Genomic DNA, 25,036 nt, shown 5'->3' on the forward strand with positions numbered 1-25,036 from the left:
CTTCTCTTGCGTATGTTTGAGAGTCCACAAGTCAGCTGAGGCGGAGACCGCAGAGTCTAGCACCAAAGGTACCGGCGGATGAACCTGGGGCTGCAGGGATTGCCGTGCGAAAGCTAAACCGCAGAGTACGGGGCAAAGGGCTCAGGCAAAGTAGCGTAGCACTAGATCCAGAGGAGTTTTTTTTTTGAGGTGTGGTAAGATGAAAGGCGCGAGCGTCATAGTAGGCAAGGGTCTAGCAAGAAGCAGCATAGCGGGTTGGGCCTTGATCATGGTTTTTTTCCCCAGGTTCTGTTCACTGCCCCCCCCCCTCCCCCTAAGAGACGGGTGCGCTGGACCATGTGTCAGCGAGGTAGAGTGTGATGCGACACGAAGGAACCCTCATGGAGAAAAGAATCGACATCAGCTGGAAGAATGCCCAAACTGGTGTGCGTTGAGGAGGAGGGAGGGAGGGAGGGAGGGGGGGAGGGAGGGAGGAGGGGGAATGGTCTATTCCGTCTCAAATTCCGCTGACCTGCCCGTTGGTTCATCTTCATTCAAACTGTTACGTCTCTGTGAAGCCGTGGCAGCTGTGCGCATGCGCGTGTGGGTAATGGAGTAATCACCTGTAGAGAGGGCACACAAAAAACACGAATCCCTTCCGTCATTTTTTTTTGATGGGGGGTGGGGGGGGGGGGGTGGGGCTCATTCAACTAATGCACTCCTGAAATGCGCTTGGGTGATCGTCTCTACTCTCATCCCCATCACGCGCTTAGCCAAAAGGCTTCATCAGCACTGACAGCGGTACAGCAAGGCCTCTTGCTTCACCTTGCGTTGAGCAGACCAAAAATCCTTGACACGTTGCTGGCTCTTCACCTTCCGCAGGCGCGACGCGCGTAGCTGCGCTGGCAGCTCCACCTCGAAAACGTCACACAGCTCTTCCGTCATGGCCTGGAACTGCGCGTGTCCCCGTGCGCCATCTCGGCTGTCCAGGATATGGAGCACCAAGGCACTTACGCTATTACTGTAGCCCATCTCCAGGTCGAGGATTAACCGGCCCACCTGATACTGCTGAAGCGGTGTCAGCATAGACACCATCTTCTCCAGCCGTTGAAAGCAAAGAACAACAAGTCGCTCAGGCAACTGCGAGACGGTGAGGCTGGCAACGGCCTGTAGAACGCTGAGTAGCTGAGGAATGTCCAGCTTCACCTCTGCTGTCGCTTGTCGCTCCAGAGCCTGAAGCGCAGCCGTTACGACGATTTTGTCGTCGATGCTGAAATGCGCATGGCATTGCACGAGACGCACAATCGCACTGCGGCGGCACTGATCAAGCATAGGCAACATCCGCGTGTCAATGGCGTCCAACACCGGCTCCACAATCGCCTCGCTGCTGGCCTGCAGCGCAGCCGTGAGGACCAGCTCCAGGTCCTCGGGGGAGAGCAGCGGAACATCGCTTTCTATCAGAGGAAACAAGATTGTCTCGAAACGGCGCAGCACAGATGTGTCCATGGCGATGGCCTTGAGGAGAACACACCGGCTGTGGGCATCAGCGCGCTCAAAAGACGATGACAGGACCTTGTCAAATGAATCGCATTTGCCCATGACCGGAACTGCGTTAGTGGAGTTGCCGACTGGACGTGTTGCTTGTGACTCTATAAGCATTAGATCCCACGCCCTCAGGCGACTGATACTCTGCACTAGCCCTGCAAATTCACTCGGCTTCAGATCACCACTGCGATAGAGGAGCATCCTACACACGTGCCTAATTGCTGCCTCTCCCATCGCTGACAGTGACGAGGTGCCGCTGGTGCTGAGCAGCTTCGTTACGGCGGCCAACCAATGCTGAACGGTGTTGAAGACGCTCAGCACCAGTTCCGTGACCGATAGCAAGGGGAACAGCGGAGATCCTGGCTCTGTCACCTCCGCACACTTTGCGGCAACTTGGAGGAGTGCCTCCAAGGCAGATATGGTATCGCTGTCAGAGGTCGCCGCAACCGCCTTATAAATGCTGGCTAGATGTGGCTCAGTAAATACAGACTGAAAAATAATGGCCACTGTAGACGGGAGGAAAACGCGGTGCTCTGCGAGGAGCTGCACCAGAGCCGCCAGATCGCGCCACTGAACCGGCGTGGCCGCCAGCATATCGGGTAGAAGCTTCTGCTCGACCTTCGCCACAACACCTTGTTCCCGCATCTGGTGCAGGGAGGGCGGATATGAAATGAGGAAGAAACGAAGCGCCTCGAGAGTGGAAATGAGTTCAAGAGACAAGAGACGATCGCAACAAGTGCGAATGAGCTCTCGGCGTTCGTGCTGCTCTGACTCCCCAACTATGTAACCAGTCGCCTTCATCTCCCAGAGAATGTCGTCGACGTTCGAAAGACTGTTTTCAGTCGCTGCTGACTTCCTTGCGGTCAGCAGGTCCACCAAGGTAGGGCGCTCGGTGCGGAAGAGGAGATATCCCTGGAGGATCATCATCAACAAGCTCTTGTCTGACTCACTGGCATTCTCGGCTGCAGCGGATACTCGATCCAGCAAACTCCGCAGGAGTGGCAATGACACCTCCTCATGACGCGCTGCCAACGCGGACAGCACACGAGTGACCCACGCAATGGTCATGTGTGGCAGATGCGCCGCAACAACTGCTTCGGTAATTTTCATCGGCAGCTTTTTTGCGATCGTTATGAACTCATTAAGATCGACGGTCGCATATATGTCGGTTTTGGAAAGCGACGCCAGCACCTCCTCCACCCCGGCAGGGTACTGCGCCACTAGCAGAAGCAGTTCGCGCTGGCTAAAGTCACACAGCTGAGGCTGCAACTGCTGCGCCACAAACGGGGCAACGTGAGGAAAAAATAGGGAAAGTCGCTGGAGATGAGAAAGCCCCAGTTGTTTCAACTCAGCGGGTTGCAGATATGGGATAAGTCGCAGGAGGTGGGTCTCCAGCTCGGCGCGGACTGCCGATTTACCGTCATCCTCATCCGTTTCATCTGCGCCCTCGTCACCTTCCTCGAGCTCCGCGTGATCTTGCGCCAAGGCACCCCGCCGCTCTGATGCCGAGGCTTTATCGTCGCCGCCCGAGTTGTTGTTCAGTAGGAACGTCAGTTGGGGCACACGGAGGTGCGGTACCGCAAGTGTTAAGTGGTGCAAGAAGCTGGCGATGGACTTGAAAACCGTCGCGCTCCGCTCCCGGTTGTCTTTGATGTGCCCTACGACGATACGGTCGTGAAGAGTGGAGAAGGCGATGGCGCCTATCTGAAGGTCCTCGGCCAAAAATGGTACCGGGCGGCGCCTCTTGACCGCCATGAAATAGGCGGAGAGGACGTGTTGGAAGATGCGGATGTCGCAGCTGGTGAGAAGGGCTTTCAGGAAAGTGGGAAGCAGTGCGGGGAGAGCGATGGAGCTGTCGATGCGCACGGCACACACAAAGTGCGCGGCGAGAGGTGGCCCATCGAAGACTAGTGAGCAAGGCTGCTTGCCATCCATCGCAGCTACGGGGTTGCTGTTCATTGGGTGCTCATCCCACGAGACGGTCTGCGAGTTCACCTTTGCCTTCCTGTCCACGGTGGTCCCTGAAGCGGGCGTACACCAAACGGATGCTGCATCGCTCTCTGCCATCATCGACGTTCTGTCCGCCATGCGACGAGCGACAGCAAGCATGACACGATAGGGCTGCTTGCAGCCCACTTGGAGCATGAGGCTTAGTACCTCCTCCACCTCCTCGTCCGTCACAGAAGTCATAAAGTCAGCCTCGGGGACAATGCTTGCATCGTCGACGTTGGCTTTTTGTTCATCTGCGGCATCGTCCCCGTCTTCCACGTCGTCTTGGCTGATGTCATCGACAGCGCGCGCGCTGTCCTCCTCTGTCGAAGTCTGCCTTTCTTTGGTGCTGTTTTCTACTTCGCGCGCCGCGCTTGCCTGTGGCAGTGCTGCAGCTTCTGCCACATTTTCGGTCGCCAATGCACTTTCCTTGCCACTGTTCTCGGCCGCTGCGAGACACTGGAGGTAGTGCTCAAACCACAAACGCACTGTCTCACGACGTGCGGTGCTGACAGAGGCGTTGTCGCTGTCTAAAGCGCCGATCGCGAGTAGGTAGCGCACCGTGCGAATGAGAGTTGTGGTGTGCACTTTTAGAGCGTTTGCGTGCCGTAGGGCGGGGTCTGCGCTCAGACGCATGCCCAGGGTGCGCTGGGAAAAGACAAACGCGGTGTGCTCCGGGGTGGCCGCCTTGCACTCAATTGCCAAGGGGGCAACAAAGCGCACGAATGCAAAGAAGTTCTGGAAGTGTCCTTCACCAGCGAGGCGAATCATGTGGGTTACCAGGCGGCGCTTAGTCTCCTCCTTCGTGAGGATTCCCGCTGTCTTGGCGAGAATGGGAAGGGACACCGCCCCGATTCGCGGATCCCTCCAGTCTCTCAAGACTGGAAGGACCAACACCTTGAGCAACACCTGCTCGTCCATGGCATCATCGGCGGGGATAGATTGATGCGTGATCCGGCTATCCACGTATGCGCTCAGTGCGCTGATCACCGCCACACTCGTGGTGATGAAGTTTCCTTTGCCCCGCGTCGATTCACTAATGTTTTTCTCGGTGCACCCTTTCCAGTCAATGGCGCTGACGAGAGTTCTGAGCATGACAGGTATCTCCGCTTCGGCGTTTGGGACTGCTTCTTCCACATGGTGAAGTTGCTTCGAAGACTGTCGATACTTCTCCAAGAAATAAAGGATCGCACACAAATCCAGGGTGAGTGGAACTTTCAAGGAGATCGGCTGCTTTGCATTCTGCACAGCAGCGGCCTTATCGCCATCCTCCCCCTTGGCCGCCTGTATCTTGCCGAGTAGCTCAGGCACTATAGCCAAGCTGCACAATAGAACCAATCGACACAGCGTCCAGGGAAGCTGCAACCCCAAGCTCAGCAGCAGCGACAATGCAATATGAGGTTCCAGCTTCCGCTGTGGCATATCTTCGGCGCCGTCGCTTTGCTGGAAACGATGACGCAGCAGCTGATAAATTCGTTCACGGTACTGGGATCTGCGCTTGGCGTAGCTGAGGATCTCCACGAGCACATGAAACTCCATAGTAGACGAGCACGTCAAAATGTAATCCGGCACAGAGCTCGACCGGCATAGACTTCTGCTTCGCACGGCTGCTAAGATGGCTGGCAGGCAGCGCATCTCCTCGACTGTGAAGGTTGAGGGGTGGCGCAGGACACACAGCAAGTACTCCATCAGGTGCGCCCGACACGTCGGTGGCGCGGATCGTGCGTTCAAAAGGATACGAGCGAAGTCACCGATACGCACAGAGCTTGTTCCAGTGACATGATAGCGAAGGGGTGAGTCTGCAGTGCATGGGGCGGAGGCGCAGCCCTCCGCACCCTTTGCCGAGGCAGAGGGGGGCGGAACCACCGCGCTAAGACAAGCGTTTGCTAAGACCTCGGTGTCGCTAGTGGACTCCCGATCCTGACGAGACGCGCGTAAGGGGGGCGTGATCAGCGCATCGAGGAGCTTCGCGACTTTTGCCATGAGATGTTGATGATGTGTGGCGAGAAATTGCTGGCATCGCGCTGGATCGAAAAGAAGAAGCGTCGTGAGAAGGGCTTCAATTGTCGTGCTTTCGAGCATGCTTGACTGCACATCTGCTGAGGCACTACAGTGGAGATTTACTTGATGAACAAGCGCAAACCACAATGCCGGTGGAGACGAGAGAGTTTCCAAAATTTCAGAAGGCAGCTTTAGTGGGTTATCGTGGGTGACACGATCTAGCGCGTAGGCAGCGGAGAGGAGAATCAAGAACGGCTGAATTTCCAGCTGCTCACTGCTCACCGATCGTGCCATTAGTAGGGAAATGCAGCGACACAATCCTCTAATAAGGTCACTCGATGGCGGCTCAGCAGAGCCATTTGCACTCCATCGGTGTCTCTGGCGATCAAGCACCTCGGCCAAAAAGCTCAAAAGAACCAAACACTGCCCACAGGAGAAGCTGTCGGCGCTCTCCTGGACCCACCGTAGCACGCCTACATTCATGTCGTCGATATCATCCATCGGATTAGCGGGGTTCACCAAGTTGATTTTCTCACCGTCTTGGTGGTAAGCACACCATCGAATGATGGCGTTGAATCCCCGACGTTTGATCTCTTTCTGCTTCGAATACGACATTGGCGCTGAATCGTTGCGCTTCTTGGAGACACATGGCACCGAATCTCGGAGCTGGCGTAGAATGGCACCAGGTTTCAGGATCTGCTGCGCGTCGGACTCGAACAAAGATGAGCTTTGACGCAATGGGGGAGAGGAGAGCAGTATCAGCGGCAATCTCGATGCACCAGCTAGCAGTTGCGCAGTTGTTAGAAAAGCCATTATCGTGCACCCCGAAAGCCTTGCAGAGAGATGACCAGGGGCGGGGGTGAGGGCTGAACAGAGTGGCGTCCCCTGAGGGATGGCTTGTCAAGTGCTTCAGTGCACGCTGTTCTTGGGTAGTTGCACACCAGGAGGGGAGAGGGGAGAAAGGAAGTCGAGGGCGGACAATGTGGCGATAAAGGTACAAAGGAAAAAAAACCAATCAGGGAAAGGATAGTATAGTTGCAGCAGCCGCCCGGAGTGGCCACAGCACAGTCGCAGATGCGCGCTGGGTAGAATAAGACATTCCAGTTTGGGGGTGGGGTGGGGGAACGACCATGGCGCCAAAGGCACGATGGAGACATTCATTTATGCAACTCCTGCCCCGACAAGGCAAGCCCAGACTATGCGAAGAAATGAGAGATGGGAGTTCCCTGTAAAAACGGGAACGCTCCCGGTGTGGTGTGGTGTGGTGTGTGAGTGTAGGGGGAAAGGGGGGAAGGGGGAAGGGGGGAAGGGGGCATGTTGTGTGTTCTTCCCTTCAAATTTGGTAGTGTGCCTCCTCCCCACCCCTCCCTTCCTATTAAACACTGCGCGTTGTGGCGAACACGGGACGCGCCATCCACATTTTGTTGTTGTTGGGCATTCTTTTGGAGGTCAGTTTTGTTTAGTTTCCCTCTCTCGTCTGTTTCGAGACGCACTTCTTTTTCATCCCACACCAACACTTCCCCCCTCCTCCGGCGCGTGAGGCTGCGCAAAAAAAAAAAAGAGTGATTGGGAATATTTGAAGGGGGGTGGAGAGAAAGGGGAGAGAGGGGAGGGGGGTTCGTGTGCGGAGCACCGGATCCCTCAAAGTCATGTCTACACATAAATGTTCGACTCATCGTCCTCATCTTTCTCAATAGAGTCGCTCATGCACCTAGAGGCAGGCACGAGGGCGGGACGCAAGGGAAACGCATAGCAGTGGGTAGCTGCCATCACCTTATCGTGTACAGTTTGAGGCAATGGCCTCTATCACACCCCTCACAGAACTCTTCGCGCGATCCAATTGGATTCGTATAAGATGTAGGTCTTCTTCACTGAGACCCTCCAGCTCTGTTACAGTTTCCAGTGTGGGCTGTATTACATGAGCCAGCAACGCTGCACTCTCTACCTCAGCCTCACGCCTCCGCTTGCCGCGGGGTGTCTTGCCCTTCGTCAGCTTTGCCGTTTTCTCTGTGACTGACGGCGACTCTATTTGCCCCGCTGCTTCGCGCAGCCTCGTCGCTGTGAGACCGGAGGCACTGATGCGCAAAAGGCGGGAGAGCAGAGCAGCACTATCCAAGGCTCCACTAAACCGACTCTCTTCGCGCATTGCGACGAGAAGCGACCACGCACTGCGACTGTTCCCTCGCCTTCCACCCAGTAGTGCTCGCACCTGCTCGTAGGCACTTACTACGCGCTCATCAAGCTGCTGCTCTGCTGTTCGGAGCTGCTCGTACTCATCTGTATGGGCGGCGTCTCTGCGCATCTGCAAAACCAGGTCACGCAACATCGACGCCGAGAGCGAGGAGCGCAGTTCTGCTGATAGTTGCTGAAGATATTTCTCATCACTCACTTCGCAGACAGTGCTTTTCGCATCGGGGCAGGCGTCGGGGTAGGGATCAGGCACCGCATCGCCGGCGCCACCAGCACGAGGGGGCGGCGCTGTAGAATTTTCCCTCGAGTAGAGGTATGCAGCGTAGGCGGTGTGGTGGTTAACGAGCTCGCGCCAGGCACGTTGCGCAGCGGCGGTTCCTTTGCGCCGAAGAGCTTTTTCCAGGTGTGTTTTTGCTTCGTCGACGGAGATTACGCCATCTACCGTGAGGTACAGCCGTCCTTGAAGCTTTCCTCCAGAGGGCGCAGCCTCACAGCGCACAGAGTCCAGTGACTCATGTCTGTCGGAGAGAAAACGCGGCGGCGTGGCGTCGCTGCGGGTATCGTTACCGTGAAAAGAGGGAGGTGCGTCGCGGCGCCACTCCTGTAACGCCCAGGACACTTTTACGAACTCTGAAAACACCATCGCTATCCGCGCGACGTCATCCATGGTACAGGTGTGGTGACAGTAGCGCGTAATCGCGCCAAGCCAACGGTCATCAATGGCAACGCTGTGCACCGCTGTCAGATGGCTGGCCGGCAGTCCTCTGGAAGTAGGGGTCGTAGGCATCACTTTCCCTGTGAGTTCCTCCCTATGGGCGGAGAACCCCACGCGGCCGTGAAGAGCGCCGAGTTGCGCCTTCTCAATTAGGCTGACAAGGCACATGCTGTGTAGCAACTGCGCCAAGTGCGTATTCCAGGCGTCATGATTCGTTGTTCCGGGAAGGGTCGAGGTGATATCTGCCGTCTCCTCTAGGATCGCCATAGCAGGAGGCTCTGAGATGGCTACCGAGTCCACCAGAGCACGCACATAATGGGAGGCATCCGCTGCGGTGCGGCGTGGTGGGGATCCGACAGAGGAGGACCAAGACATGCGGAGAAGTGCGCAACACAGACAACCATGTCACGCACCTCTTGAAAAATAGAAATGACGACCCGAGCGGCCAAATTTTATTTTTAATGACACACGGCAGTCGACAGAGAAAGGCACGCCCGATTTGTGCAAGCGTCCCGTGCTTGCGGGAGATGTGAGAGAAGTGTTAGGCGTACTTGCCTACACAATGTTCAAGCAGAGGGGCACCTCGTTCGCCTACGCACCCTTTTCTTTCACAGAGGTTTCACTCTGAGGTGGGCGTCGGGACAGCCGTCTAGCCAGTCGGAAAGAAAGAAATCAAAGCCCTCGTGGATGTGTTCCGAGAACCACCGCCCTCCAAAAGAACATCCTCACCCCGTAGCGTGAAGTGAAGTAGCACAAGAACAAAAAAGGGCCGGAAAGGAGAGCGAGTGACAGAGGTGTGTGTGTGAATCGAGGCTAGCTATAGATGGCGTGAGCGAGCACAACGTAAAAGCATTTCTGGAAGCACCACTTTAGGATCATTTAGGACACTTCCGCAAGTTGGAGGCAGTATACCCAGGTTGACGGTGTGGAGGTCTCGCTCAAAGGTGCATGAAGACGCAAGACGCACATGTAATGAACCACGCCCTGTATTGTGAGACAAATCCAGTGACGGGATTCCCACTCAATAGACCCCAGGTCCTGCTCGAAGACAACTCAGAGCCTCATCCATCGGCCTCGTATCTCACTCGCGGCGACAGAAAAGAGAGGGCCACACGGTGTTAAGGGACACAAGACGAGTTTGATCGAGATCACCACCAAAAGATGTGGGGAGGGGGAGGGGGGTGAAACAGGAACGGGGATTGAATTCAGAAAGAAGAGAATATGCAAGCGAGCGTAGGCTTCCCCCAGCCTCGATGATGTGTGTGTTTTCACCGATCACGAGGGTCGAATGTCATAGGAACAAAGTGGGGTGGTGGGGTCAGAACGTGTTCCTCAGCGTGACAACCTAAACAAACAAAAAAACGCCCACACTCATATTTATCTAGACATATTATTCTCAAAAAGAAAAAAAAGGCCGCGCACACGAGTGCGCCGGACAAATCTCCCAGCGCCAGCTGCAGCAGCACACGCTGCTGCCATACATTGATGATTGGGAGGGAGGGAGGTTGAGACGGCATTTCTGGAGGGCCTCATTTGATATTTTTCGTTTGAACTAAAGGGGGAGAAATAAACGAAGGGGGCTGAGTTCAGCACACACACACGGACACACAGGGCTCTATGTTGGAGACCGACACAGAGTACACGCACCGTACCCCAAGCTCGCCCACACACCGTGTGCATTCGAGATGTGAAGACGACGACAACGCAGCACCATCGCATATAACGTTTAGCGAAGAGCGAGTGCCCGATGTCAGATCGATGCGCTTTTCAGGGCAACCCCTGAACAACACTTCTGTGCATCTCTGAGAGTACGCCCGCCTCTACCCTTATGTGTGTGCGTGTGTGTATGCAATGCTTGTCACGAACTCGGGACCAGCGAAAACGAGCAATCTATGGAGCCAAACAATCACCTTGCGAGGGGATCTGCCTCACTCCTTTTTTCTTCAAAAAGTAAAAGTAACAAACAAAAAAAAAAGTGCGGTTGAACGCAAAGGAGGGTCGATCCATTTGCAGGCAGAGATCTATATGAAGAAGGTATGTTGCTCGCTAGAGCGTGACAAGGGAACACAACGCGAGTGGTGTTCGACAGCGCTACTCCCAAGTCCAAAGTCGAGGGAAAAGAAACGAGCCCGTTCTTCACCAGGCGGGAAAGCTTTAGGCTGGAAAGGATCACAGGGTGGAGGGCTTCACTCCTTGACGCTTTGGATACGACAGTGCTCTAACTGAAGCCAAAATAATAATGATAAAAAAACTCTATGTCAATGAAAGCCGAGAAAATGGAGCCGTTATTTTTTTCCGCTTCTCGTCAAGCGTGTTTGCACACCCACCCCAGAAAACTCTTCCATCACCGTACACACGACAACCAGTGGGTAATCAGCGAGGAGAAAGTGTGGCGTGTGCTGGAGGAGGGAGTGCCCGTGCGTAGGCGCGTCAGCTCGCAGCTGGTGTAATCTATCTATGCCCCCCCCCAAAAAAAAATACGTACATGTGACATGTGCAGGCACAAACGGAAAAAAGCGGGGAAAGAAAAAAAACGGGAAGCCCCCCAAATTGGTCTGCCCCTATGTATCGTGCTGGTGGAATGCGCGAACGTTGAGGTCTTTGTGCGCTTGCGTCTACCCCGAGGGTTGGGGGTGACACTCTCTATGACCCAATACTGATTAAAGACACGCAACGGACGAGGGTGAAGCGAGAAGATGTTGGTTGGCGACAAGACGTAACACTCACGTCGTCGACACGACGGAGTCCCCACACAACGGTCCCGCATTCCTCCCACAAGCATGTCCTTACACTGGAAAAAACGAACAAAGTGCACGACAGACTGAATGTAAAAAAAAAGTTTTTTTTTGAGGGGGCTCACTCCAGGAGGACTTTTCGGTGACGCCGTTGGATTCATCGCGTATGGACGGGGCAACGGAGGGAAGAAACCCCTTGATGGAAAAGTGAAAGTGATAAATAAAAAAAAGGGGCCGAGCAGCGAGGTACTGCCTGCACGCGGGGGGGGGGGGAGATCCCGACAAATGTTGAGAACATAACAAAAATGTGAGAGCCTTACGTACTTATCTAACGGCACAGGACACACTGCTGTTTCACTTCTTCATTGCCTCAGCGACAGCAGCAATACGGGCCTTTGCGCCACGCTTGTCATCCTTCACACTAGTAAGTGTCCAGGCCTTCGCAACTTGAGCCATCCGCGTCGAGCTGGGAACGTCTTTTAATACGGGAAGTAAGGCCGCGTAGGTGGCTCCAAATGGGTTGCGGTTATAGTACTGGGGAACTTTGATATCCTTCTCTCTGAGCGTAGATAGGTTTAGACCTTTGAGTGCTGCTGGCGTCCCTGCATGGCTCGACGCGCGTGGCTGGGAGCTACGGTGCCCGTGTGTTGGCGGGCTCACACGAGGGAGACCAATCATCGACTTTGAGCCCGTCCGCTTCTCCAGAAGTTCAGTTGCGCGCGCAATGCGCTGATTCAAGCCTCTCAGAGAGTGCGTTTCTATCCACAATGCCTTGATTTGGCGAGAAGCCTGTCTCCTTGGATGGTTTGGAATGAGCCCGGTCATGCACATGTGTCGATAGAAACGAATGTAGGGGTTTCGACGACGGCGAGCTGCATCGGCGCTGCTTGTTGCTACGATTCTTTGCGGTTTTGACATGCCCAGCTTTGCACTGCGTAATTTCGGTGCTACTCGCTTCGCAGGAGCAGCAGCAGTCTTGCGAGAAGCGTGCTTTTTGTGCGTCTTTGTTCTTTTTGCTGGCTGTTGCTTCTGTGTAGACAACTTGGCACCGACCTTTCCCCCAATACTTGCCTTAGCAGAAGCCCGTCTCTTAGAAGCCATCCGCACCGCTCGCTTCCTCAGCGCTCTTCTTGGTTTTCGCACCGCGGCCTTGCGAATGGGTGGCACTCTCTGTGTTTTTTTCAGCTTCCGTGACGTTGTGCGGGGCTTCGTCGACTTGGCCATCTTACGGCTGGCACGATTTTTTGATCTACTTGCGCTTTTGTTTATGGCGCGTGTAATGCGGCGCTTGATGATCCTTTTACTCAGTTTCCTTGATAACCCCGCTTTAGCGCGCTTCTGGGATTTGTTCAGCAGTCGCACAGCCAGGTCAACACGCTTCTGGGACGAAAGAGATCGCTGCTGCCTTGTCATGACCCACATGCGAAGTACTCGCTTGCGATTCGCCTCCGTGAGCGGAAGCTTGGTGCGTTGCATCACAGCTTTTTGAAAGGCGGCAAAGAACTGGACGCCCTTTTTCTTGGGCTGCTGCGACCTTTTCACGGAAAATACTTTTCGCCTTGTAGTCGTACTGTGCAGGGGTTTCGGCGAGGACGCTGCACCCGCGTTCCGCACACGCCTTGCGACATTCTCCACTTCCTTACTGATATTCCTGCTATCCCTACGAAAGACGCTGAGCGCTGCGGTCACGCGCGGTGCACAGTAGCGACGGCCGTATTGCGGCGCTGTCCTGCGCCAAAGGACCGCAGCCGTTTGCATTATTCGCGACGGCTCTTTTTTGCAGATTGGAGCGTTCAGCGCTTTGAAGAAGCTGGCGAACGGTGGCCGGCGGCGCACCAAGGCTGGCGCTGATCTCCGAAACATCGTACCGTTTTAGTATACGCGAGTTTAGTTCAGAATTTGCCGGTGTTTCACCGACGTCTCTTTTTTTTTTTCACTGAAACTGTTCTGAAGAACTCGTGTGTGTGTACGTAGCGATTGACAGTATAGAGAGAGGGGGGGGTGGAGATAAAAACAAGGACAGTTTTTCTGTGTGGAAAGAGCAGGGAGGTGAATAGATGGGTGGAGGGTGAAAAGAGGAAGAGATGAAGAGGTCGGCAATCGTGCCCTTACATCCCTAATGGCTGAAATGGTAGAGACGGTGGCTCAAGGGGCAGAATAGGGGGCCCGAGAACACGAGGAAGATGCGGTGAGGTTGCGGCGGACAGAGAACGACGAAGTGCGTGGCGGAGAAGAAGTCCGGGTGCACTGATACTAGACTTTTCTCACACTTTTTTTTTATTCTACACAGAGGTGCGAGAAAAAAAAGGCGTCACACCCTCCCCTCACTTCAACGTTACGAGTTAGAAGGAAGGAAAAGCAAGCACTACTGTATCGACTACCTGAACGGTGAGACAGCTACGTTTGCAACTCCCTCAGTAATTGCTACAAAGTCTGCCCAACGGTACATCTAACAGGAAACGTTGCCCATGCCAACGAGAGGCAAAATACTTCTCTCCCTTCGCGTATAATTCTCCACTTTCTGTAGCGAGAAGGGTCTTAGACACAAGCGTCGAGTTTGTTTTGAGAAAGGAGGTGGGGTGAGAGAGGCGAAACAGAGATGGCAACAAGGCTGCAGAACACACCCGGGTGGAGAACAAAGTGAAGCGGATGAAGTGTGAGAATGTAGGTGTAAGTACGGTTCTTGGGTGAAGGTGGTTGCGTGACCCACGATCGATGACGACGAGAGCAACGGTTGAGGCAGGAGAGGTGCAGAGCAAATAGGGGGCGAAGAAGGGTCAGCGACGAGAAATCACAGAAGCCAACGCCCGAGAGAGAGAGCTCGTGGCATATGCAGCTCCACGCGAGCTGCGAAGGCCCGCGCGACAGCACGCGGGGGACCTTGCAAAACAAACAAAAAGGGGGGTTTGGCGGGAGGGTGTCGGCTTTCTCGACTCCCCCCCGCCCCACCACCACCACCAACAGAGCAGCTCTTGCCCCAATAGCAAGGCTTCACGTCTTTATCATGTCTTTGTTGTTGTACCGCTTCTAGAAGTCAGTGCAAGCAATATGTAGGGGCCTCTGAGAGACCCTCACCCCTGGTGATTGGGGAATTAAAAAAAGCCATATGCTCGCACGCCTTTACCAAATAATGCGCTGGCAGGTGACGAGAGGGGACGTTGCCGAAAACCAAAATGAAAAACGCACAATTGATCCCCGCAGAGGGATTCAATGCTCGTACGGGTGCAAGGGGCGGGCGATCGGCGAAAACGGTGCCGTCAACCCCATCCGAGGCACATAGAGATACATGTGGAAAAAAGGAGGGGGCCAGGTGTCCATTCTGCACCACCCGTACTGAAATTTCTGTACAAGCTGATTCGCGTCCAATTTTGCAGCAAAGCTGCTTCGTCGCGCCCGCGCGGGGTATAGTAAGGAAAGAGTAATAAAACCAGTAAGGAGAAAAAAAGGAATACAGGGAGATGCTCTGCCCGAACGCACACACACAGACACAATGGCGTCGCACTCCAAAGAAAAGCACGGAGGGGGGGGGGGGTTGAGGGACTTCTGAGCATGCGCATGTAGTCCTCAGAAAAACGGAGAATAAAAAGAAAAGCGAGCCACACAAAGCTTACCTAAACACATGTCGCCAGGGCTGGTGCTGGTGCTGGTGCATTGCTCAGTATCTACAGTATGCCACCGAGGTGCATATCAGCGCGGACACACAGCACCATTTCAGCATGTTAGGGACGCTGTGCACGCGTCCGAGATCCAACAAATCAAGATGTTGCGGCTGTCAGCGATATGACACGTGTCGCTTGTCGGCGACTGTGAAATAGATGGCAGCACGTACTGTTTCTATTCATTCGCTAGAGCCCACAGAACACGAGCGCACGATGTGCCTCCAAATGTGCGCGGATTTACGCGCCGCGCACAATAAAGCGGCCCTCATCGGGGAGGTGCGTTTTGGGGTCGGCTGGCTTCTCGATGGAGCCAAAGGGCATCTGAGCAACCAGCTTCCAGTTCTCCGAGAGATCAAACGCGGCGCGGAGATCCTGCTCGATCAGCGCGTTGTAGTGCTGCAGCGTTGCACCGATGCCACCCTGTGCCAGTGCTGACCACACCGCAAACTGGGCCATCCCGGAGGCGTGCTGCGAGAAGGTCGGGAAGCTCTCGGCATAGCTCGGGAACGACTCCTGCTGCTCCTTAATGGCAGCGTCATCCTCGTAGAAGAGAACCGTGCCGGCGCCCGCGGCGAAGCAGTTGTCCACCTTTGCCTCGCTCTGCTGGTACTGCTCCTCCGTTGTTACCTTCTTGAGTGCCGCCTTCACGATCTCCCACACCTTGTGGTGCTCCGCACCGAACAGGATGACGGCGCGGGAGCTCTGCACGTTGAAGGAAGAGGGGCACTGGCGGATAGTGCTCTGGATGATGTCGGCAATCTCCTTGGGGCTCTGTGGAAGCTTGTTCCCCAGGTTATAGATGCTGCGGCGCTTCGAAATGGCCTCGATGTACTGTGCAGAGGACGGCATGATGACGCTGGGGTGGGGTGAGAGAGGCGAAACAGAGATGGCAACAAGGCTGCAGAACACACCCGGGTGGAGAACAAAGTGAAGCGGATGAAGTGTGAGAATGTAGGTGTAAGTACGGTTCTTGGGTGAAGGTGGTTGCGTGACCCACGATCGATGACGACGAGAGCAACGGTTGAGGCAGGAGAGGTGCAGAGCAAATAGGGGGCGAAGAAGGGTCAGCGACGAGAAATCACAGAAGCCAACGCCCGAGAGAGAGAGCTCGTGGCATATGCAGCTCCACGCGAGCTGCGAAGGCCCGCGCGACAGCACGCGGGGGACCTTGCAAAACAAACAAAAAGGGGGGTTTGGCGGGAGGGTGTCGGCTTTCTCGACTCCCCCCCGCCCCACCACCACCACCAACAGAGCAGCTCTTGCCCCAATAGCAAGGCTTCACGTCTTTATCATGTCTTTGTTGTTGTACCGCTTCTAGAAGTCAGTGCAAGCAATATGTAGGGGCCTCTGAGAGACCCTCACCCCTGGTGATTGGGGAATTAAAAAAAGCCATATGCTCGCACGCCTTTACCAAATAATGCGCTGGCAGGTGACGAGAGGGGACGTTGCCGAAAACCAAAATGAAAAACGCACAATTGATCCCCGCAGAGGGGATTCAATGCTCGTACGGGTGCAAGGGGCGGGCGATCGGCGAAAACGGTGCCGTCAACCCCATCCGAGGCACATAGAGATACATGTGGAAAAAAGGAGGGGGCCAGGTGTCCATTCTGCACCACCCGTACTGAAATTTCTGTACAAGCTGATTCGCGTCCAATTTTGCAGCAAAGCTGCTTCGTCGCGCCCGCGCGGGGTATAGTAAGGAAAGAGTAATAAAACCAGTAAGGAGAAAAAAGGAATACAGGGAGATGCTCTGCCCGAACGCACACACACAGACACAATGGCGTCGCACTCCAAAGAAAAGCACGGAGGGGGGGGGGGGTTGAGGGACTTCTGAGCATGCGCATGTAGTCCTCAGAAAAACGGAGAATAAAAAGAAAAGCGAGCCACACAAAGCTTACCTAAACACATGTCGCCAGGGCTGGTGCTGGTGCTGGTGCATTGCTCAGTATCTACAGTATGTCACCGAGGTGCATATCAGCGCGGACACACAGCACCATTTCAGCATGTTAAGGACGCTGTGCACGCGTCCGAGATCCAACAAATCAAGATGTTGCGGCTGTCAGCGATATGACACGTGTCGCTTGTCGGCGACTGTGAAATAGATGGCAGCACGTACTGTTTCTATTCATTCGCTAGAGCCCACAGAACACGAGCGCACGATGTGCCTCCAAATGTGCGCGGATTTACGCGCCGCGCACAATAAAGCGGCCCTCATCGGGGAGGTGCGTTTTGGGGTCGGCTGGCTTCTCGATGGAGCCAAAGGGCATCTGAGCAACCAGCTTCCAGTTCTCCGAGAGATCAAACGCGGCGCGGAGATCCTGCTCGATCAGCGCGTTGTAGTGCTGCAGCGTTGCACCGATGCCACCCTGTGCCAGTGCTGACCACACCGCAAACTGGGCCATCCCGGAGGCGTGCTGCGAGAAGGTCGGGAAGCTCTCGGCATAGCTCGGGAACGACTCCTGCTGCTCCTTAATGGCAGCGTCATCCTCGTAGAAGAGAACCGTGCCGGCGCCCGCGGCGAAGCAGTTGTCCACCTTTGCCTCGCTCTGCTGGTACTGCTCCTCCGTTGTTACCTTCTTGAGTGCCGCCTTCACGATCTCCCACACCTTGTGGTGCTCCGCACCGAACAGGATGACGGCGCGGGAGCTCTGCACGTTGAAGGAAGAGGGGCACTGGCGGATAGTGCTCTGGATGATGTCGGCAATCTCCTTGGGGCTCTGTGGAAGCTTGTTGCCCAGGTTATAGATGCTGCGGCGCTTCGAAATGGCCTCGATGTACTGTGCAGAGGACGGCATGATGACGCTGGGGTGGGGTGAGAGAGGCGAAACAGAGATGGCAACAAGGCTGCAGAACACACCCGGGTGGAGAACAAAGTGAAGCGGATGAAGTGTGAGAATGTAGGTGTAAGTACGGTTCTTGGGTGAAGGTGGTTGCGTGACCCACGATCGATGACGACGAGAGCAACGGTTGAGGCAGGAGAGGTGCAGAGCAAATAGGGGGCGAAGAAGGGTCAGCGACGAGAAATCACAGAAGCCAACGCCCGAGAGAGAGAGCTCGTGGCATATGCAGCTCCACGCGAGCTGCGAAGGCCCGCGCGACAGCACGCGGGGGACCTTGCAAAACAAACAAAAAGGGGGGTTTGGCGGGAGGGTGTCGGCTTTCTCGACTCCCCCCCGCCCCACCACCACCACCAACAGAGCAGCTCTTGCCCCAATAGCAAGGCTTCACGTCTTTATCATGTCTTTGTTGTTGTACCGCTTCTAGAAGTCAGTGCAAGCAATATGTAGGGGCCTCTGAGAGACCCTCACCCCTGGTGATTGGGGAATTAAAAAAAAAGCCATATGCTCGCACGCCTTTACCAAATAATGCGCTGGCAGGTGACGAGAGGGGACGTTGCCGAAAACCAAAATGAAAAACGCACAATTGATCCCCGCAGAGGGGATTCAATGCTCGTACGGGTGCAAGGGGCGGGCGATCGGCGAAAACGGTGCCGTCAACCCCATCCGAGGCACATAGAGATACATGTGGAAAAAAGGAGGGGGCCAGGTGTCCATTCTGCACCACCCGTACTGAAATTTCTGTACAAGCTGATTCGCGTCCAATTTTGCAGCAAAGCTGCTTCGTCGCGCCCGCGCGGGGTATAGTAAGGAAAGAGTAATAAAACCAGTAAGGAGAAAAAAAGGAATACAGGGAGATGCTCTGCCCGAACGCACACACACAGACACAATGGCGTCGCACTCCAAAGAAAAGCACGGAGGGGGGAGGGGGGGGGGGTTGAGGGACTTCTGAGCATGCGCATGTAGTCCTCAGAAAAACGGAGAATAAAAAGAAAAGCGAGCCACACAAAGCTTACCTAAACACATGTCGCCAGGGCTGGTGCTGGTGCATTGCTCAGTATCTACAGTATGCCACCGAGGTGCATATCAGCGCGGACACACAGCACCATTTCAGCATGTTAGGGACGCTGTGCACGCGTCCGAGATCCAACAAATCAAGATGTTGCGGCTGTCAGCGATATGACACGTGTCGCTTGTCGGCGACTGTGAAATAGATGGCAGCACGTACTGTTTCTATTCATTCGCTAGAGCCCACAGAACACGAGCGCACGATGTGCCTCCAAATGTGCGCGGATTTACGCGCCGCGCACAATAAAGCGGCCCTCATCGGGGAGGTGCGTTTTGGGGTCGGCTGGCTTCTCGATGGAGCCAAAGGGCATCTGAGCAACCAGCTTCCAGTTCTCCGAGAGATCAAACGCGGCGCGGAGATCCTGCTCGATCAGCGCGTTGTAGTGCTGCAGCGTTGCACCGATGCCACCCTGTGCCAGTGCTGACCACACCGCAAACTGGGCCATCCCGGAGGCGTGCTGCGAGAAGGTCGGGAAGCTCTCGGCATAGCTCGGGAACGACTCCTGCTGCTCCTTAATGGCAGCGTCATCCTCGTAGAAGAGAACCGTGCCGGCGCCCGCGGCGAAGCAGTTGTCCACCTTTGCCTCGCTCTGCTGGTACTGCTCCTCCGTTGTTACCTTCTTGAGTGCCGCCTTCACGATCTCCCACACCTTGTGGTGCTCCGCACCGAACAGGATGACGGCGCGGGAGCTCTGCACGTTGAAGGAAGAGGGGCACTGGCGGATAGTGCTCTGGATGATGTCGGCAATCTCCTTGGGGCTCTGTGGAAGCTTGTTGCCCAGGTTATAGATGCTGCGGCGCTTCGAAATGGCCTCGATGTACTGTGCAGAGGACGGCATGATGACGCTGGGGTGGGGTGAGAGAGGCGAAACAGAGATGGCAACAAGGCTGCAGAACACACCCGGGTGGAGAACAAAGTGAAGCGGATGAAGTGTGAGAATGTAGGTGTAAGTACGGTTCTTGGGTGAAGGTGGTTGCGTGACCCACGATCGATGACGACGAGAGCAACGGTTGAGGCAGGAGAGGTGCAGAGCAAATAGGGGGCGAAGAAGGGTCAGCGACGAGAAATCACAGAAGCCAACGCCCGAGAGAGAGAGCTCGTGGCATATGCAGCTCCACGCGAGCTGCGAAGGCCCGCGCGACAGCACGCAGGGGACCTTGCAAAACAAACAAAAAGGGGGTTTGGCGGGAGGGTGTCGGCTTTCTCGACTCCCCCGCCCCACCACCACCACCAACAGAGCAGCTCTTGCCCCAATAGCAAGGCTTCACGTCTTTATCATGTCTTTGTTGTTGTACCGCTTCTAGAAGTCAGTGCAAGCAATATGTAGGGGCCTCTGAGAGACCCTCACCCCTGGTGATTGGGGAATTAAAAAAAAAGCCATATGCTCGCACGCCTTTACCAAATAATGCGCTGGCAGGTGACGAGAGGGGACGTTGCCGAAAACCAAAATGAAAAACGCACAATTGATCCCCGCAGAGGGATTCAATGCTCGTACGGGTGCAAGGGGCGGGCGATCGGCGAAAACGGTGCCGTCAACCCCATCCGAGGCACATAGAGATACATGTGGAAAAAAGGAGGGGGCCAGGTGTCCATTCTGCACCACCCGTACTGAAATTTCTGTACAAGCTGATTCGCGTCCAATTTTGCAGCAAAGCTGCTTCGTCGCGCCCGCGCGGGGTATAGTAAGGAAAGAGTAATAAAACCAGTAAGGAGAAAAAAAGGAATACAGGGAGATGCTCTGCCCGAACGCACACACACAGACACAATGGCGTCGCACTCCAAAGAAAAGCACGGAGGGGGGAGGGGGGGGGGTTGAGGGACTTCTGAGCATGCGCATGTAGTCCTCAGAAAAACGGAGAATAAAAAGAAAAGCGAGCCACACAAAGCTTACCTAAACACATGTCGCCAGGGCTGGTGCTGGTGCTGGTGCATTGCTCAGTATCTACAGTATGTCACCGAGGTGCATATCAGCGCGGACACACAGCACCATTTCAGCATGTTAAGGACGCTGTGCACGCGTCCGAGATCCAACAAATCAAGATGTTGCGGCTGTCAGCGATATGACACGTGTCGCTTGTCGGCGACTGTGAAATAGATGGCAGCACGTACTGTTTCTATTCATTCGCTAGAGCCCACAGAACACGAGCGCACGATGTGCCTCCAAATGTGCGCGGATTTACGCGCCGCGCACAATAAAGCGGCCCTCATCGGGGAGGTGCGTTTTGGGGTCGGCTGGCTTCTCGATGGAGCCAAAGGGCATCTGAGCAACCAGCTTCCAGTTCTCCGAGAGATCAAACGCGGCGCGGAGATCCTGCTCGATCAGCGCGTTGTAGTGCTGCAGCGTTGCACCGATGCCACCCTGTGCCAGTGCTGACCACACCGCAAACTGGGCCATCCCGGAGGCGTGCTGCGAGAAGGTCGGGAAGCTCTCGGCATAGCTCGGGAACGACTCCTGCTGCTCCTTAATGGCAGCGTCATCCTCGTAGAAGAGAACCGTGCCGGCGCCCGCGGCGAAGCAGTTGTCCACCTTTGCCTCGCTCTGCTGGTACTGCTCCTCCGTTGTTACCTTCTTGAGTGCCGCCTTCACGATCTCCCACACCTTGTGGTGCTCCGCACCGAACAGGATGACGGCGCGGGAGCTCTGCACGTTGAAGGAAGAGGGGCACTGGCGGATAGTGCTCTGGATGATGTCGGCAATCTCCTTGGGGCTCTGTGGAAGCTTGTTCCCCAGGTTATAGATGCTGCGGCGCTTCGAAATGGCCTCGATGTACTGTGCCGGCGTCTTGATCGGGCGTGTGTTTTTGGAGGCTGCTTTCGCTGATGGAGCAGAACCGGTCTTAGCGGCGGTAGACTTTTTCGAAAAGCACAACATGGGTAGTGGTAGTGCGGGATTGGGAGGGTCTTTGTCGAACGGGCTAAATGTAGCAACGGGTGTGGAGGGAGTGTAGGGGATGTGTGGGGGCAAAAAGAATGAAAAAAAAGAGAATTGTGGGAACCTCAACGGAGTCGGTGGGTGGGGAAGGGGAATGGTCGTGGAAAACCTCGGTGGACGGAGAGAAACGAGTCACTGTAGTGAACCCAACAAAATGGTTTTATGGGTTGTTTTTTTTTTGGATGTGTTGGAGAATCGAGTAGCGCGTGCATAATTGGAAACACGCGAGCGACGAGGCAACATACAACGGTTGGAGGGGGGAGGGTGAGAACGAGGGGAAAAAAGGAATCTCATGCTAGGAGATGTGCAGTGCATAGAAATGTCGCAAGGGTCGCTTGAAGTAAGAAGCTGATAAAGGCGCACAAAGATGTCGAAGTCGACGCGATGAGGGGTGTAAGAGAGGGCCGTGGCTCATCGCGCAACAGAAATTTATACTTGAGGTCGAGCTCTCAGCACACAGCGGGTCACCAAGAAAAGCTCATGAGTGCCCAAAACAGAACAACGAGGAAGAGAAATCTCATTAATCGCCTCCGCCCCCTTCTTCTCGCCCCTCGGAATCCCGTTGGGGGTTCTCACGCACAAAGAAAACTGACTGAACGCAAGTGAAGGCTGCCGGTCCTCAGAGAGGAGGAGAGCAGTCCTGGATTGAGTCAGAGGAGCAAGTAAAAAAAAAAATGAGACGTTCCGATACAAAAGCAACCACGCTTTCGATGAGCCTCAAGACCAACAGGACGGGAACAGCAACGAGGGGGTCAAGTATAAGCCGAGCCACAGAGCGGTGTGCAAAAACACCGGTAGCCGAGAAAAGTGTGGGTCGAAATAATAAAAACAGAAATGATAAGCACCACTGAAACGTTCTTGGAGATTTTATCGGACAGACTTCACGAAAAGTCTCGCTGAGGGATGCAAACCTGCCACACAACCCACTCGTTGCTATAACCGGAAACAGGCTCAATATTCATCGGCATATCTTTTGTTCGTCGTTGTTCGCCTCTCTTACCACTAAAAGAGATTAAGTGATAGGATATTGAAAGTTGAAGGCCTTAGAAGAGTTCGATAGCGTCGCTGAAGAGGATCGGGCAACTTCTGTGAGCCGATTCACCCTTACCGGTGTCAGCAAAGGCCGCCGTGGTGTTCAGAAAGGGCTAGCGGATTCCGTGTGGATGCACGCGCCCTTCGCCGCGCTCGATAGAGGTGTTACTGTTGTGGGAAACGCTTTCGCTGATGCTTTATTCATGGCCCTAGGCGTGCTTGATTCGGTCATTCCTTCTTTCTGCGTACTCGCGGCCAGATTGTCGGCCAGCTTTACTTTCGCGGCCTCTAGCCGGCGTTGCCGCTCCTCGTGTGTGAGGGAACGCCACCGCTCCCCGATCACGCGCATCCGTTCTTTTGGCTTCACATGATGCAGGGAGGCCATTTGCTCTTTTACAAACACAGAGTACGGCGGCGCCGCATACTGCTCCACAGCTTTCTTCTTTTTGAGTGTAGTGGGCTCGCCAATGCTTGCCTGTGCCGTCTCCTTTTGTGTGTTTTCCTTGGCTATCCGCCCGTGAGCTTTTTCACGCCTCTTCCGTGTCTTCTTTTTTTCTGTTTTCGTCGATGAATTTGAGGTGGGGAAGGCCGGTCTCTTGCGCGCAGGAATCATCGGTAGTACAGGTGCCGTGGGCCTCTTCGAGTTCGCAACATTGTATTGCTCGGCGCGGACCTCTAACGCCTTCCTAGCCTTCTCTGGCAGGGACTCAAAGATGTGCAGCAGTTTCATCTCTTTTTCTCGAGGACTGGCGCCAACGATAGCGGGGTTGTCTTGCTGCTCTTGGGTGAAAAACTCATAGAGTGTGACAGGTTTGAAGAAGGCGGCAGCGCGCTCCAGTGCCTCCTGACGCAGTTGCTCGATAGATGCCTGCTGCTTAAGGCCAAGCAGGCGTTCTTCTGAGAGATCCCGGAAGAGCTGCGAAATCGCCTTGCGCCGCTCCCCTTGTGTCAGCTCGCAAAGAGACCTATTAGTGAGAAGTTGTTCGCGGCAGAAGATTTCAAACACTTTCCCGCGCCGCGAGCGGTATTGCACACGAGTGCGACACAGCATCGTGAGCAACGTCAAGCAGGAGGGGTGGGGTGGGGTGGGGGGCAAAGAGTCAACTGGAAGCCGGCAATTTCGGAAATAAGAAAACGATATACGGCCGTGAAAGGTGGCGTCGCAAGGAATACGGAAAAAAGTGAGGATGTACTCTACAGCGCTGCTTTTTGTTTTGCAAAATAGTAATAGAAGAGTTTTTTTTTCTCGTCTATGGGTGTATCCCGACCATGGTATCCCATGCCCCTGTAGAGAGATCTAGTAAACTACGAGCCTCCTCGCCTCGGTAGGCGCTTTGGCAATTGCACCTGCCTTTTGTGTGTCACGGAGAGGCGCACAGAGGGTGACTATCGCATGCGGGTTCGAGATGTCTAGAGAGGATATATTTGTGTTTCGCGCGTGTGTTTGTGGAGGCGCATGTGTGCGTCCCGCGACCTCTATTTCCCTACTTAGACAACAGATAAATTGGTCAAGATCGTCAGAGGACCGTGTGTGTCTGTTGTGTGTGTGTGCTTACCACTGTGATATATATGTGCACGCACACGTTGGCGGGCGCATGTACTTTGCTCTTGCCACCTCACTAACGAGCGCTGGCAGATCAAAAATAGAGCGGAGTTATGGAGAGAGACGGGAGGAGTAAGTAGAGAGGGCTAAAAAGAGAGAATCTCGCCTTACCAAAGCGAAAAAAAAAGGAAAGAGTCGGATCCCATCGACACACAGACCGATGAGCAGCGACAAGGAGGGTTGGTCCGTCAAGCCGGCTTGCAGTCTAATGCGCCGACTATCCCTGTGGCAACGGAGCCCGCACTCAGAAGTGTATTCGGTGTCAGATGTACAACGAAACATAACAAAATGTGCTTCCACCATTGATGCAGAGGAATACTGTAGAGAACAGGCACATTCTTCTTGATTGAAGATGAGGTATACATATAAATATATATTTTGAATTCTCCTGTTTCTCCGGGGCGCTTGAGAGTCATTCTAATGAGGATGTATGGACTGAGAAAAACATGAAGAGGAGGGAAAGAAGAAGACTGGCAGGTAATGGAAGTGAAGAGAGGGGGGGGGGTCGATTACTAAGAGGTACGCTGGAGAGAGGCGAGTGCGCCAAAGAAACAGGTGTGCAGCAAGCTTACCCTCCTTCCTCCCCTTCTACCCCCCCCCCCCCCCCCCCACAAAAAACAAAAGAAAAATCCGAGTGTTTCCATACCAAGAAAGTGCCATGGGTGCACATATATATATATGTCTAGATTCGGGGTGTGTTCATGTGGGGGGAGGGGGGGGAGGCACGGAGTGGGAAAGCATGAAAGACGA

The 25,036-nt window shown here is 54.7% G+C and overlaps 8 protein-coding genes across 8 annotated transcripts; all 8 read right to left on the reverse strand.

The window, feature by feature from the left end:
- Positions 1-765: 765 nt before the first annotated feature.
- JKF63_00857 (uncharacterized protein) lies at positions 766-6,327 on the reverse strand (the record flags this gene model as incomplete). Its single annotated transcript, XM_067896906.1, has 1 exon — positions 766-6,327. The coding sequence occupies one exon, from the start codon at positions 6,325-6,327 to the stop codon at positions 766-768; it is 5,562 nt and encodes a 1,853-aa protein (XP_067753063.1).
- Positions 6,328-7,288: 961 nt separating this feature from the next.
- On the reverse strand, positions 7,289-8,794 carry JKF63_00858 (uncharacterized protein; the record flags this gene model as incomplete). Its single annotated transcript, XM_067896907.1, has 1 exon — positions 7,289-8,794. The coding sequence occupies one exon, from the start codon at positions 8,792-8,794 to the stop codon at positions 7,289-7,291; it is 1,506 nt and encodes a 501-aa protein (XP_067753064.1).
- Positions 8,795-11,508: 2,714 nt separating this feature from the next.
- On the reverse strand, positions 11,509-13,017 carry JKF63_00859 (uncharacterized protein; the record flags this gene model as incomplete). The annotated part of the gene is made up of 1 exon (XM_067896908.1): positions 11,509-13,017. One exon carries the CDS (start codon positions 13,015-13,017, stop codon positions 11,509-11,511), a length of 1,509 nt encoding a protein of 502 aa, XP_067753065.1.
- A 2,033-nt stretch (positions 13,018-15,050) lies between these two features.
- Positions 15,051-15,662, reverse strand: JKF63_00860 (uncharacterized protein; the record flags this gene model as incomplete). Its single annotated transcript, XM_067896909.1, has 1 exon — positions 15,051-15,662. The coding sequence occupies one exon, from the start codon at positions 15,660-15,662 to the stop codon at positions 15,051-15,053; it is 612 nt and encodes a 203-aa protein (XP_067753066.1).
- Positions 15,663-16,996: 1,334 nt separating this feature from the next.
- Positions 16,997-17,608, reverse strand: JKF63_00861 (uncharacterized protein; the record flags this gene model as incomplete). The annotated part of the gene is made up of 1 exon (XM_067896910.1): positions 16,997-17,608. One exon carries the CDS (start codon positions 17,606-17,608, stop codon positions 16,997-16,999), a length of 612 nt encoding a protein of 203 aa, XP_067753067.1.
- A 1,337-nt stretch (positions 17,609-18,945) lies between these two features.
- JKF63_00862 (uncharacterized protein) lies at positions 18,946-19,557 on the reverse strand (the record flags this gene model as incomplete). The annotated part of the gene is made up of 1 exon (XM_067896911.1): positions 18,946-19,557. The coding sequence occupies one exon, from the start codon at positions 19,555-19,557 to the stop codon at positions 18,946-18,948; it is 612 nt and encodes a 203-aa protein (XP_067753068.1).
- Positions 19,558-20,895: 1,338 nt separating this feature from the next.
- On the reverse strand, positions 20,896-21,591 carry JKF63_00863 (uncharacterized protein; the record flags this gene model as incomplete). Its single annotated transcript, XM_067896912.1, has 1 exon — positions 20,896-21,591. The coding sequence occupies one exon, from the start codon at positions 21,589-21,591 to the stop codon at positions 20,896-20,898; it is 696 nt and encodes a 231-aa protein (XP_067753069.1).
- Positions 21,592-22,786: 1,195 nt separating this feature from the next.
- Positions 22,787-23,734, reverse strand: JKF63_00864 (uncharacterized protein; the record flags this gene model as incomplete). The annotated part of the gene is made up of 1 exon (XM_067896913.1): positions 22,787-23,734. The coding sequence occupies one exon, from the start codon at positions 23,732-23,734 to the stop codon at positions 22,787-22,789; it is 948 nt and encodes a 315-aa protein (XP_067753070.1).
- Positions 23,735-25,036: the final 1,302 nt, after the last annotated feature.

Source organism: Porcisia hertigi, chromosome 36 (assembly GCF_017918235.1).
Source record: "Porcisia hertigi strain C119 chromosome 36, whole genome shotgun sequence".
Taxonomy (NCBI): domain Eukaryota; phylum Euglenozoa; class Kinetoplastea; order Trypanosomatida; family Trypanosomatidae; genus Porcisia; species Porcisia hertigi.